Below are 12,353 nucleotides of genomic sequence, written 5' to 3'. Positions count from 1 at the left end.
ACTCCAAAGCAGAGAATAGTGTGAATCATAATAAATCCACACATGGTCGATTCTATCGACCCAAGTTTTTTATCCCAAGTCATCGCGTTTTGGTCATTAACAACTACTGAAATTACATAAAATGTCGACCACTTTTCCTTCCTTTGGGCTAAGAACAACACAGAATGCTAGTCCTTTAATCTCATCATACAAGTCCCATGGAATCATGAATATGGAATCCTCTTCACAGGGTTAAATCCATTTAGGCATCTCTCTTCCACTTATAATAACGTCGAGCCACCATCCAATGTCACACACAGAGGTACGCATATCAAGCATTTAAGTATATATAAATAGAGAGAGAGAGAGAGAGAGAGAGAGAGAGAGAGAGAGAGAGAGAGAGAGACCTCAAGTAAATGAGAAATTAGCCACATTATCCATATCGATTCCTTTGCGGAATAATAAACATGAAGTCAAGTAGTCACCGGAATCCCACATATTCTCGGGAGTTTTTGCAGGGATTTGCACTTAGGTGCTAATAGCTCATAAATATTTGATGGAAGCCGAGGAATCTCTTGTAGTAGCTCGCATCCCTCAACCTTCAATAGCCTCAAATGATAGAGCTTGTTGATGCATGTTGGCAAATGAGTAAACTTGTTATATGAAAGGTTTAGGATCTGCAAGCTCGGGAAAACTGGAAGTACTCTCAAGGAACTCTAATTCTGATAGATTGCAGCCCTTAAGTCCTAGGTAGGATAGTCTTTCGAATCCCATAAGGCCATCAAGATCAATTGAATCTTCCATGTTTTTTGGAAACGTGATTAAATTCGAGCAAAATGAAGATCCAAATACTCGAGATTTTTCAACTTATAAATGTCTGTGGAAGCCTCACGAGGTCTTTGCAAAATGCTAAACACAACTCATTCACAGAGAGACAAGATTTTGAATTGATGCAGGGAGTTCTTTAATAGCTGTCCCCTCTAGATAAACTTTTTCCAATCTTCCATCTTTCCATCAATATCCTGGGAACTTCTCAAGTTTAGAGCAATCGAGAGATGAAGGAATTTAAGAGATTCATTCCTCGTTGTGTTAGGAAAATTACTAACATTGGAGCATGATTCTAGTGACAAAACTTCTAGCTTGACAAGATTTCCAACGGATGGGTGAACCTCCACCAAGCTCTCACACCCATTAAGAATCAATTTCTCCATATTTGGAGCCGATGATAGGTCGCAAATACTAACCAGGGACTTGCATTCACTGAAATTGATGGACTTCAACTTTCCAAAATTCTGCAAAAACATACTAGTGAAGTCATTAAACTCTGTAAAGAAAAAAAAAATTATAGCTATAAAAACGAAAAGCTAATCATCACAATGGCTTACATGAAAGTTGCCCCTAATTGTCTCGATATGACTTTTCGGGACATCGAGGCTCACGAGTTTATTTCGACTGAGCCAAATTCTAGATTCGGGGCATTGGACCATTCAAGCCATCTTAGCTCGTTAGGGAGACGAACTTGAGCTTGTGAAGAGATATGCACTCAAGCAAAATGAGTATTCTCAACTTTTAATTTTTGTGAAAGCATCAGGATGATGATTATTGCTTCGGTGGGGTCAAGTCCACTACCATGGCTTGGTGGGCGCAAGTCCAATACTATGGCCTTTACCGCATCCGTCCCCTATCCATAATAGAGCAAATTTAGTTGTCGACAAAATTTTCAGTAAAGATTTACGTTAGACTGTTCAAATTAGAGTAATGTAAACCGAAATGTAGCAAAACTGACATAAACAACTTTTACCGTATTATGACAAAAACGTCCTCAACATCTTCCAAAAGCCATAATCTGCTGCGTTTCCCAGGATCGTGACATTCTTGTTTAACAATATCCGTACCCATCAACCGAACCAAATCATGCATTTGTAGGGAACCATCCTCATTTTTATCAAGGATCTCTCGATGAGAATTTCTATTCCTATGATTGTCTCGAAACCACAGCCGTCAAGAACTTCCTGGATGTATTCTATTCTCTCTCCCTTAAAGAAACAAGCAATATCGAGGAAAATCTCCTCTCGTCATTGTCCAATCCATCAAAGCTTGTCTTGAGAACTTGATTAATAGTTTGGTCAGGACTTTTGGAGAGCCTATGCAATGCACTTTCCCATGCAGCTTCATTTCTTCCACTTAAGAATGAGCCCAAAACTTCGAGGGCTAACGGAAGGCCACCGCAATAATGCAGTGCTCTATCTATGAGATCCATTTTTATGTCTACACTCTTGCTATCTAGGAAAGCATGCAAACAAAAAAGGTCTCGTGCTTCACAAGATCCTAAAGTTTGAATTCTATGCACACGATTTATGCCATGAGAAGTCAGCAATTGTTTATTTCTTGTTGTAACAATGATTATACTTCCTTTTCCAAACCAATTGCCTTTTCCAGCTAATGCATTCAGTTGATTCATATGGTCAACATCATCAAGAACCAGGAGAACCTTCTTGCGACATAGTCTTTCTTGTATCAAACTAATTCCTCTAGCGACACCGTAGATCGTTAAAGGATCAACCACGATCTTAGATAGAAGATCCTTTTGTAAAGTAACAAGACCACTTTGGCGTGATTTTTCTCTAATTTGCTCCAAAAACTACAAACCTGAAATTGTCTCATCATAGCATTATATAGGGCCTTGGCAATTGTTGTCTTCCCCATGCCTCCAGGTCCCCATAGACCTATCATCAGAACATCATCATCAGCCGACTTTTTCTGTGACAAACATATCAATTCTTGAACTCGAGAATCTATTCCGACTGGATACTTAGCAACATGTAAGGGTGTTTGCTTGAGACGAATCCATAATTCCTTCACGATGCATTGTATGAGATCCGCTTCATCTCTTTCATCTCTGATAAGCACTCAAAAGAAAGAAAAAAAACCGTTTTAGCATTTCAAAACCATAGCAGGAATTCAACCGGAAAATTTCATAAGAAGATAAGCAAATAATAAGACGAAAGGTGGGTGAACCTGCGCCAACATCAACAACCTGAATCTGAAGACAATAATGACTCAGGCACTATGAATCGCACTATTTATGTTTGAAAATTCTCATTATCCACACAGCAAGAATTAATTCAAAGAATCTACTAGCTTTGGTTATTTGACTTTTGTGTCCACTGTCTAATTTATCTCCACTTTGTATCTTCAATTGGAAGATCCAAAAAGAGCATACGATTTGATATCTAACAGACAATCACAATCTAACAATCACAAAACACCATTGTCACATTTGTGCGTACCTGTCATTCAACTCCCACCCAGACAAGCTACCAGCTTCAGAGAGAGCCTTCTTCCATCTCTTCACTTTCTTTGAATCCTTCCCGAACTTGCACTCATGGTTATCCATAGCTCTCTTATAACTCTCTCTCCCTCTCTCACTTCTCTGGGTTCCACTTTGTAAAACACGGGGACCACCATCAGGTCGTTTTGCTCCTTGCATTCCATGATTTTCAAGAGCTCTTCCAAACACCACGGCGAGGAGGCGTAGTTCTCAGAGAAGACAATGGTCGCAATGCGCGATTCCTCGATCGCCCTCATGAGGGTCGGCGATATTTCCTCTCCTTTCCTGAGCTCCTCGCGATCCACAAAAGTGTGTATTCCTTTATCTTTCAAAGCCGCGTAGAGATGACTGAGGAAGCCGTGGCGGACATCTGTCCCTCTGAAACTGAGGAACACATTGTAATTCCTTTTCATACTCGAAGAAGCAGCCATTAGAAGAGCTGATGGTACATGTGCTTCCGTAGAATGCGAAGCATCGGACCAGAGAGTTTTGCTACGAAAATCAAGGGCTGAAGGCTGAAGCAGAGTCGGCTTTGCTCTCGGAGAGGCTGGGCGGCCTCTGACCCGGCGTTGCCCTTCCCCGATCGGGCAGCGAAGTCGACAATCTCTTTCCTCTTGCTCTGGCTCTGGCTCTCTCTCGCTTCAAAGGAACAAGCGCTCTCAGCCTGTTCCATTCTCAGGAAAATATTGGACCGGACTCAGGGTAATTTGGCTCGTGAAGACGTTTTCAGCTTTGATTTCAGATAAATATGCTGCTGGACGAGGAAGGAACGCGCGGTGGCGAGGGTTTGGAGGGCGAGATCGACGTCGAATCACCGGAAAACCATAGGAGTGCAAAAATAAACGAAGCTGACCCGTAACGACGATGGATCGCCCGGCCCTGACGGTGTCGAGGGCGAGAAGATAGAGAGATCTTAGATTGTGGCTACCAGGCGGTTCTGAGTTGACTATCGTTTTGAAGGAGTACTATGAAGGAGGAGGAAGAAGAAAGTAAGAAGAGAGAGAAAGCCAGGGAAGCAGAAAAAGAACTCAGAAACAAAAGCTGGACCGATGAAGAATCAGCCAAGGACTCAGAGACAGAGACTGCCGCTAGGTTTGTAAATCTGGCTACGAGGTCTCAGGTACGGCCCACGCGGTCACCCGTGCGGCAGGTGCCTCTTAGTCGACGCGGAAGGATGCGCAATTCACCTTTGCAAGCGCCAGGTCAACGCCTCATATGGCGTGCACTTATTTAGCGCCAGTCAACGTCTCATATGGCGTGCACTTATTTATTAATATCCAATTAGATCTTGATGTATGGATAGTGACATTGAAATTAAAAAAAAAAATAATCTTTATCTCTTTTATTCCTCCTTCTTCAACCTATGCTCTGCCTGGCCTGACTTTCTCCACTGCCCAAGCCGCCATCGCCTCTACCAAGGGCCGGCAGTCTTGTTGGCCATGTGAAGAAAAAATAAAAATTAAAGTTAAAATTAAAAAATTGTCCACGACACCTAAGTTTTAGTTGACAAATCAAGCATAGACTTTTGTAAAATATATTAAAATGATTTTTTTAAAAAATTGAAAACACGTGCTCTCATAGAGGGAAAGTACTTGCATCCACGACAGCAATTTCCATGAAGCAAAAATATCCATAGATTTTACTGATATAATATGTGAACTAAAAGATCATAAGTTACGAATGCATATATCTTTTATCCATGCGCCCAATGTATTTCATGATAGACAAATGTTATGGAAGGAGCTGGAAGGTATTAAACATCCGAACCATCTACCGTGGATGTATGTAGGGGATTCAATGAAATACTCTATCCTTGGGAGAAGATGGGGAGGAGGATGGCTAAAAATTATTGACTAGTAGCATTTAGAAACTTCCTAAACAATTGTGATATTATAGAAGTGGAAAGTAAGAGATGTGCTTTTACTTGGGATAATAATAAAGAATGGGAGGAATTTGTCAAAAAGAAACTAGATAGAGTCTTATGCATGATTGAACGGATAGTGCTTTTCCAAACACGGAAGTCTTTGCTTTATTTGCAGTTGGTTAGACCATAGTCCTATCTTGCTTAGATTATTCCCACAACCAGTGGAAAAAGCAAAAGAATATAGATTTGAAACATAGTGCTTAGAGGACGAGGAGTATGGAAATATTGTCAATGGGGTTTGGTTATCTCCCAAGCGAGAAGAAGCTAATTTAATAACTAAATTGTGAAAAGCGACCTAAACCCTTGCATCTTGGAGTAGGAAAAAATTCTCAAAGCGCTCATAGGAGAATTGAGACACTAAAGCAGGAAATCAAAAATATAACAAACAGCACAGATATTTCCCAAAGTAAAGAAAAGATATCGAAATTGAAAAAAGGAAACTAGCTCATTGTGGAAAAGCGAATAAATTTTTTTGGGGCATGCATTCTAGAATTAGCTAGTTGAAATGGCGATAAAAACTCCAAAAATTTTCATGCAACAACTATTCAAGGAGGTAGGAAGACAGAATCTCTATACTGCTAATACCGATGGGGAGTAGACACGTGAACCTAATGCTCCAAAGCAAATGATGGTGGAATTCTTTAAGAGTTTATATATTTCGTTAAGACAAAGGAATTTCCAACTAGTTATTGAACATATTCCAACTTTAGTTTTGGAAGATATGGATTGAAGGTTGATAGCAGGGTCACCATACTAGAAATTTCAAAAACTGCACGCTAGTTAGAGCTCTCAAAGCCCGGGTCGATGGTTTAAGTGGACATTTTTTCAAACATCACTAGGAGGACATTCAAATAACTTGCTTTTAGAACACTGGATGCTTAAATGCTAAAGCAGATAAAACCTAAATTATATTTATTCCCAAAATGCCCTACTTAGAAAAGCTGAAATAGTTTTGTCCCATTAGCCTGTGTCATTTTGTCTACAAAATTATATCCAAAGTTATGACCAATAGACTAAAATCATACCACCGCCTTGGTGGCCGCGATGGTTTGGGCTCTCTTCCCCTTACGAAGGGGGAGGAGTTCGAAATCACGGTCACTTGGGGTCTTAAGTGGGATGCCGAGGGTGGTGGGTCCTCTTGCTTACGTGTCTCCCTTTTTACTCTTAAAATACGGGAGTTCCCGGGTCACCAAAAAAAAAATAAAGTTAAAAAAAAAGATTAAAATCATTAGTTTTGGATATTATCTACATAGAACAAAATGCTTTTGTCGGTAGCCATCAAATTCAAGACAATATACTCTATTCGGAGATGTTGCCCTCTAAGAGCGCATGCAAGCAATAAGAAGTTTCCAGCTATGCTGAAACTTGATATGCAATAGGTGAATAATAGAATAGATGAGACCTTTTAGAAGCACTTCGAGGGAACTATTTGACAAACTATGAAAATTATTGTTATTCATTTAAATTCACAATTAACGGAAGATAGATTAGTCTAGACAAACAATAAATATGGGACATGCTCTATTAAGAGTGGGACAACAGAGTATTTACTATGACCGTCAAATAGCTTGATTCTTAGAGGATTACATACTAAAAGTAAAGATATTGCAAATATAAAAATGAAAATATATGCAATTTCTTTCTCATCAGTCTTTTTCCCTTGTTTCTTCGAATTTTTGACCCCTTCATGATATTTATGGAATGATAAATATTGTCAAGAAGTCATTGTCTAGAAAAAGGCCTTGGTCCAAACCTAACGTGACTGAGAATGCTTTGAATAATCAACGTGGCTGTCACTAGCGTAAGATTCGAAATCAAGATTACTCTACTTTTGACATTTTTCTATGAGAAGTAGATAGAGATTAATTAATTGATGGGATTTTTTTGGCCAAGTTATTTCCTAGCAATCAATTTCAATAGGCTTCCGATTGTGACTAGGTGTCATCTCGCCACCCAGGACCCTTTTGAGGTCCTGGAACCTTATTGATACCAGATGGTTTTACCCATACGAGGTATGTAACCATCCAGCCGAGGGGCGAGGTGCCCCATTTAAAATGAGGCACTTTCGGGCCCCCCGTGGGGAGGGAATCTTTTCGAGCCCCCTACCGGCTCTACCTAGACTTTCCCAGGGGTCATAGCCTTTTAAGGTCTTGCTAAGGACCATTCATATGGTTTCTAAGATGAAGTTCATTATTGCTTGGAGACTATTATGGAAAAAGAAATTATCTGATTTTTTATTTTTCTTTCCCTTCCCTATGACGTTATTCATCCAAAATCTGAACTTGACGGCTATCGATTTGCCGAGTGATCTCCTAACATGGGTTTCACTTGAAAGTAACCACCGCATTATAATTTAAGAGCAAACTAATTTTTTATAGAGTGAAAATAAAATCCCTTGACTTTTTCTTTTTTTTTTAAAAAAAAAATTGAAGATTTTATTGCAATTAACATAAAAAAAAAATTGTTTAAAAGTGTAGAAGTGCCCTAAAGATACTAGTTAAGACTACTAATATGAACGAACGCTTTGTCAAAGCATTTTCATGATCGAGATGCGTTAAAATTTACTTCGGGCTTAGGCTGACACCAAATTCTGCATTCGAGAATTTACCAAATACTCAAATAGAGTTACTTTTAGCTTTTTTTTTGAAAGTAAAATCATGTGAATTAACCGCACCGATCAGCTACAATAGCACATGATTTATTTCTTTGGCCATTTAGAACTTACAAAGACTAAATAATAATAATAATAATAATAATAATAATAATAATAATAATAATAATAATATCATCATCATCATCATCATGGGAACAATTTTTTTTTTTTTTTTTTAAAAGTAGGGAAGAAAATATTCATGAAATGTAAAGCGAATCCAAACCATATTTTCATTCATGTTCCAATTAAGCTAGCAAGAGAAATGGCCCATCATTTCAGTCTTAAGAGGCCTATTTTGACCCGAGCTTGTTTCAAATCGGGTCAGCCTAGGATTTTTCTCGTGAATTTGCCCAACATTGCTTCGCGCTTTGTTGGTTTTCGTGTGGCAATTTTGAAGAGTCATCCTTTTGGATTTTGTTCTCAAACATTGTTAACTCAAAATAAATCACAACAATAAGGATGGCTGGTAAAACATAATGATCCAATATATAAATAGAAAACGGTACATTGCTTCGGGTTTTATTAATCATTTTCTATCAATGGTGTTGCTCTTGCTCTCATTGCATAAGATGTGAATTAAAATATATATTTTTGAATGAAAAAATAGTATATACTTGTCGTGACCTAACTCATTGTTAGGTTTAGGGGTATTGTTAACTTAAGACTGATGACTATTCCTTGACTCGAGCTCTCCTAAATTCAAACCTTGCACGACATTAAATGTTGAAAATTTCAATCAATTTAGCCTATGTAAATTTTAACAAAAAAGTGGCCACTAGCTTTTGGGAGCGTTAGAAATTAGTAAGATCCAGGAGAATATCTTATTATTAATACAATCAAAGATTATAGACTCGGGGATTTAATTATGTTAGCCCTAAAACTAACGTTCTTTCAGTACCTAACTTGATTATGTTAACTAATGCCATAGCAACCTCTCAAAGAAATTTAAGTTTTGTTTTGACCATTCTAAAACAAAAGAAATAACATCCAATATATTAAAAAGTACGGCCAAGTATAATAAAAAGAAAACATACAAGCTTCCTGATATTGTTCCTTAAAAAAAAAAAAAATCCAAATCACTAAAGAACCCTATTGTAAAACTCTAAAGACTTGTCCAAATATGGGTTTCAATTTCTAAGGGCTTCTAATTTTTTAAATTTTTTTAAATTTTCTATTTTTTAATATGTTCTGAATTTTATAAATTTTTTAATGATTTTTTGAATTTTCTAAATTTTTATGAATTTTCTCATTTTTCAAATTTTTAAATGTTTTTATCGATTTTTTATTTTTTAATATTTTCCAGATTTTTAAAATCTTTAATGATTATCTAAAAATCCTGATATTTTATTGATTTTCGAATTTTCTAAATTTTTATTATTTCCTAAGTTTTTTATCATTTTCTGAAGTTTTATAATTTTTTTTCGAATTTTTTAAATTTGTTATAATTATTATTAATAATATATTCGGGAATGGGTTCGGACTGTTTACCTGATCCGACCCATTGACCCGACGCTTATACCCGGATCCGGCCCGCGTCGGATTAAAACTGGATTTTAATTTTTTAAATTCTTTTTTGTCTTTTTGTCTTTTTTCTGCCTGCACTTCCTCTTCTTCCTCCAGACATCCTTTACCCGAACGCCATTTTCAACCCGCAACCCGATCTTTTTTTTTTTTTTTTTTTTTACGACCAAAAAAACCCGCAACCCCATCTTTCGCGCCATTTTTTTTTTTTTAACGAAACAAATACCATCGTTGACGAGTTTATCACCAGAACTTAGATTACCGCCGATCATTTATTCCACCGACGTTGACCACCTCTGGCCGCCCGCTCCATTATCGTGAAACTTAACAAAAACCATCCTACCTAATCCACACTTTTCACCGCAGCATCCCAACAAATTAACAAGCAAAAATACATTAGAATGAAGTGAGATGGGCTAACTAGTATGTCCTGGAAACCCTGACTTCGCCAGTGCGAGGGGATACTCCGACATAAAGCTTTCCAGCCTTGGAGATACGCATGTACGTTGGACTCAAGCAAAGATTTTTCATCAAATCGCATAGAAACACAGATAAAATGCCATTATAAGATGTGATTCAACAAAAAAACACAGCAAGCACGAATCGATCTTGAATTTAGACGGGAGTTGACATTCGGCCCTCTTTTAGGCATTTTGTCAAACATGCAATACGCAGATCTTTCAATGGTTTTCTGTTTTAATTTTAACGAGATCCTCAGCCTCACACGTTACGAAAAGACTTAAAACACCATGGTTAGCAACAAAAAAAACTTCGTCTTATCAAGATCTCTTCAAGAAAATCGATCGAATCGAGCATGTCTTTCTCGGCCAAAACAGAGACAAAGTAGAGCGTTCGGAGCGAGATTGTAACTGGTTTGTTTGGCGAATCGAGGTCTCATTTGACGACGATGAAGGGCGTCTGGTTAGAGCTTTTCGCCTGCTCGCGGAAGAAATCAGTATTTGTCTGACCTTCGACACCGACTCTGTCAAGAACAACTCACGGATTGGCCGTTGACCGGAGCTCTGAAAACCGACGGCGAACTCCGGCGATGCGTTTTTCTGCTACTCCGAAACGGGATGCACTCTCGCTTTCTCTCCCATTCGAGCTAGCTCCCCTGCTCACCTATATCGTCGAGCACGCACTCTCCATGTCGTCGAGCGTCCTCCTCCCCTCTCTCTCTCCGAGAAGGAATCTTTTATGTTATTTTCCCTCTCTCGCTGTTCTCTCACAGACCGACTCACGGACGCCTCTCTTGCTCGGTCACTGCTCGCGTCTTCTTCGCTCACGGACGGGAGCAGGCAAAAGAGAAGGAGCCTGCGATATGGGCTGGGCCTTCTTGCTTTAAGTTCAGATGGGCTATTGAGGACAACAAAAGGAACAAAAGAAATGGGCTCAAAGGGAACTAAAAGATGGGCTGAGGGGATTAGATTTTGGGCTGAACTAATTCTAATTATTATTATTTGCACTTTTATGTTTTTGCCCAAAATGGACACTTGAACAATGGACAAAATTCAGATGTCAACAATACTCTTTATGGGGTGACATCCAAAAGAGGGTCACTAGCGTTGGTAGTTCTTTCCTGTCCTTTGTGGAGTATAAATTTGTTTGCACATGAGAGAGAGAGAGAGAGAGAGAGAGAGAGAGCGAAGGAGTGATGTTATGACTGGTGAATCATACGAGACCTAAATACATGTAACAATCCAAGAAATTAGATATTGAAAAAAGACATCGCCGGTGCACATGATCTTGAACCTTTAATGATTGTAAGTGATAGTTTAGTAATGAGCTTTTGATATCTCATTCTCTCATAATGTGATTAAGTCACTTGTGTGGAGACTATAGTAATCTTATATTTAGCTTAAGATGTTGGATTGAGAAATCAGCAAATGTCATTTCTACATCATTGAATTTTAATGTAAGCCGATGAAGAATATAAAGGCAATTTTGGTATATTCCAATTTCACCTTCCGCTTTAATCCCATCTAATTTAGCCATTAAAAATTTTGAGTGTCCGAATTAACCTGTTTTGGGCCTCCAAATGCCCTTGATTCAAAGTTTTGACATTTGGTAACACAATTTCAAAGATTTTTTGTACAAGTTTTTGTTTTGAAAATACTCAAAGCTCAAGATAAGTCCCCAACTTTCGTTGAGGATTGCTTGACACTAGATCTAGCTCGTTGATAGTTGCACAATGCTAGGAAGCTCGGTCAAGGTTGCTCGATGCCAATTTTAGCTCACTGAGGGTCAAGTGTCACATTACCTAGCGGGTGGTCTTGGCGATGCGTCACTTGGGGTCCCACAACACAGACGTGCGTTGTGTGGGCTTGCTTGACCTCAATGACACATCGCTTGGGGTCAAGCAACGCCAGAATCGGTCCCACCATTGGGGAAGTAAAAGATGGGTCAAGGGGATTAGATTTTGGGCTGAGAGCAAGAGCTCTTCCGGCCCACAACCTGCTGAAAATAAATGGGCTAAGTCCCTCAGGCGATTTTGTCATTTTAAAAAAATTATTACTACCTTTCTATTATTATTATTATTATTATTATTATTACTATTATTATTATTATTTGCATTATTTGCATTTTTATGTTTTTTCCCAAAATGGACACTTGAACAATCGACAAAATTCGGATGTCAACAATACTCTTTATTGGGTGACACCCAAAAGAGGGTCATTAACATTGGTAGTTCTTTCCCGTCTTTTGTGGAGTATAAATTTGTTTGCGAGATAGAGAGAGAGAGAGAGAGGGGTAGATAGGAGGAAGGGTGATGCTATGACACTAGAGAAGGAGGAGAAGAGAAGGGGTGATGCTATGATTGGTAAATTATACAATAGATGAATACATGTTACGATTATAGAAATTAGACATTGAAAAAAGACATCACCAGTGCATATGATCTCGAACCCTTAACGATGCTGGGAAGCTTGGTCTAGGTCACTTGA

The 12,353-nt window shown here is 38.5% G+C and overlaps 1 protein-coding gene across 1 annotated transcript; it reads right to left on the bottom strand.

The window, feature by feature from the left end:
• Window positions 1-2,002: 2,002 nt before the first annotated feature.
• LOC120295425 (putative disease resistance protein At4g11170) lies at window positions 2,003-3,890 on the bottom strand. Its single transcript, XM_039316562.1, has 3 exons — window positions 3,335-3,890; window positions 2,629-2,878; window positions 2,003-2,548 (listed from the first exon to the last, which is right to left on the bottom strand). Exons 1-3 carry the CDS (start codon window positions 3,739-3,741, stop codon window positions 2,003-2,005), a joined length of 1,203 nt encoding a protein of 400 aa, XP_039172496.1. The 5' UTR covers window positions 3,742-3,890.
• Between the last annotated feature and the right edge of the window lie 8,463 nt (window positions 3,891-12,353).

This window comes from Eucalyptus grandis, chromosome 1, assembly GCF_016545825.1.
Source record: "Eucalyptus grandis isolate ANBG69807.140 chromosome 1, ASM1654582v1, whole genome shotgun sequence".
NCBI classification, from domain to species: Eukaryota; Viridiplantae; Streptophyta; class Magnoliopsida; order Myrtales; family Myrtaceae; genus Eucalyptus; species Eucalyptus grandis.
This window is presented reverse-complemented; position numbering and strand designations above follow the sequence as displayed.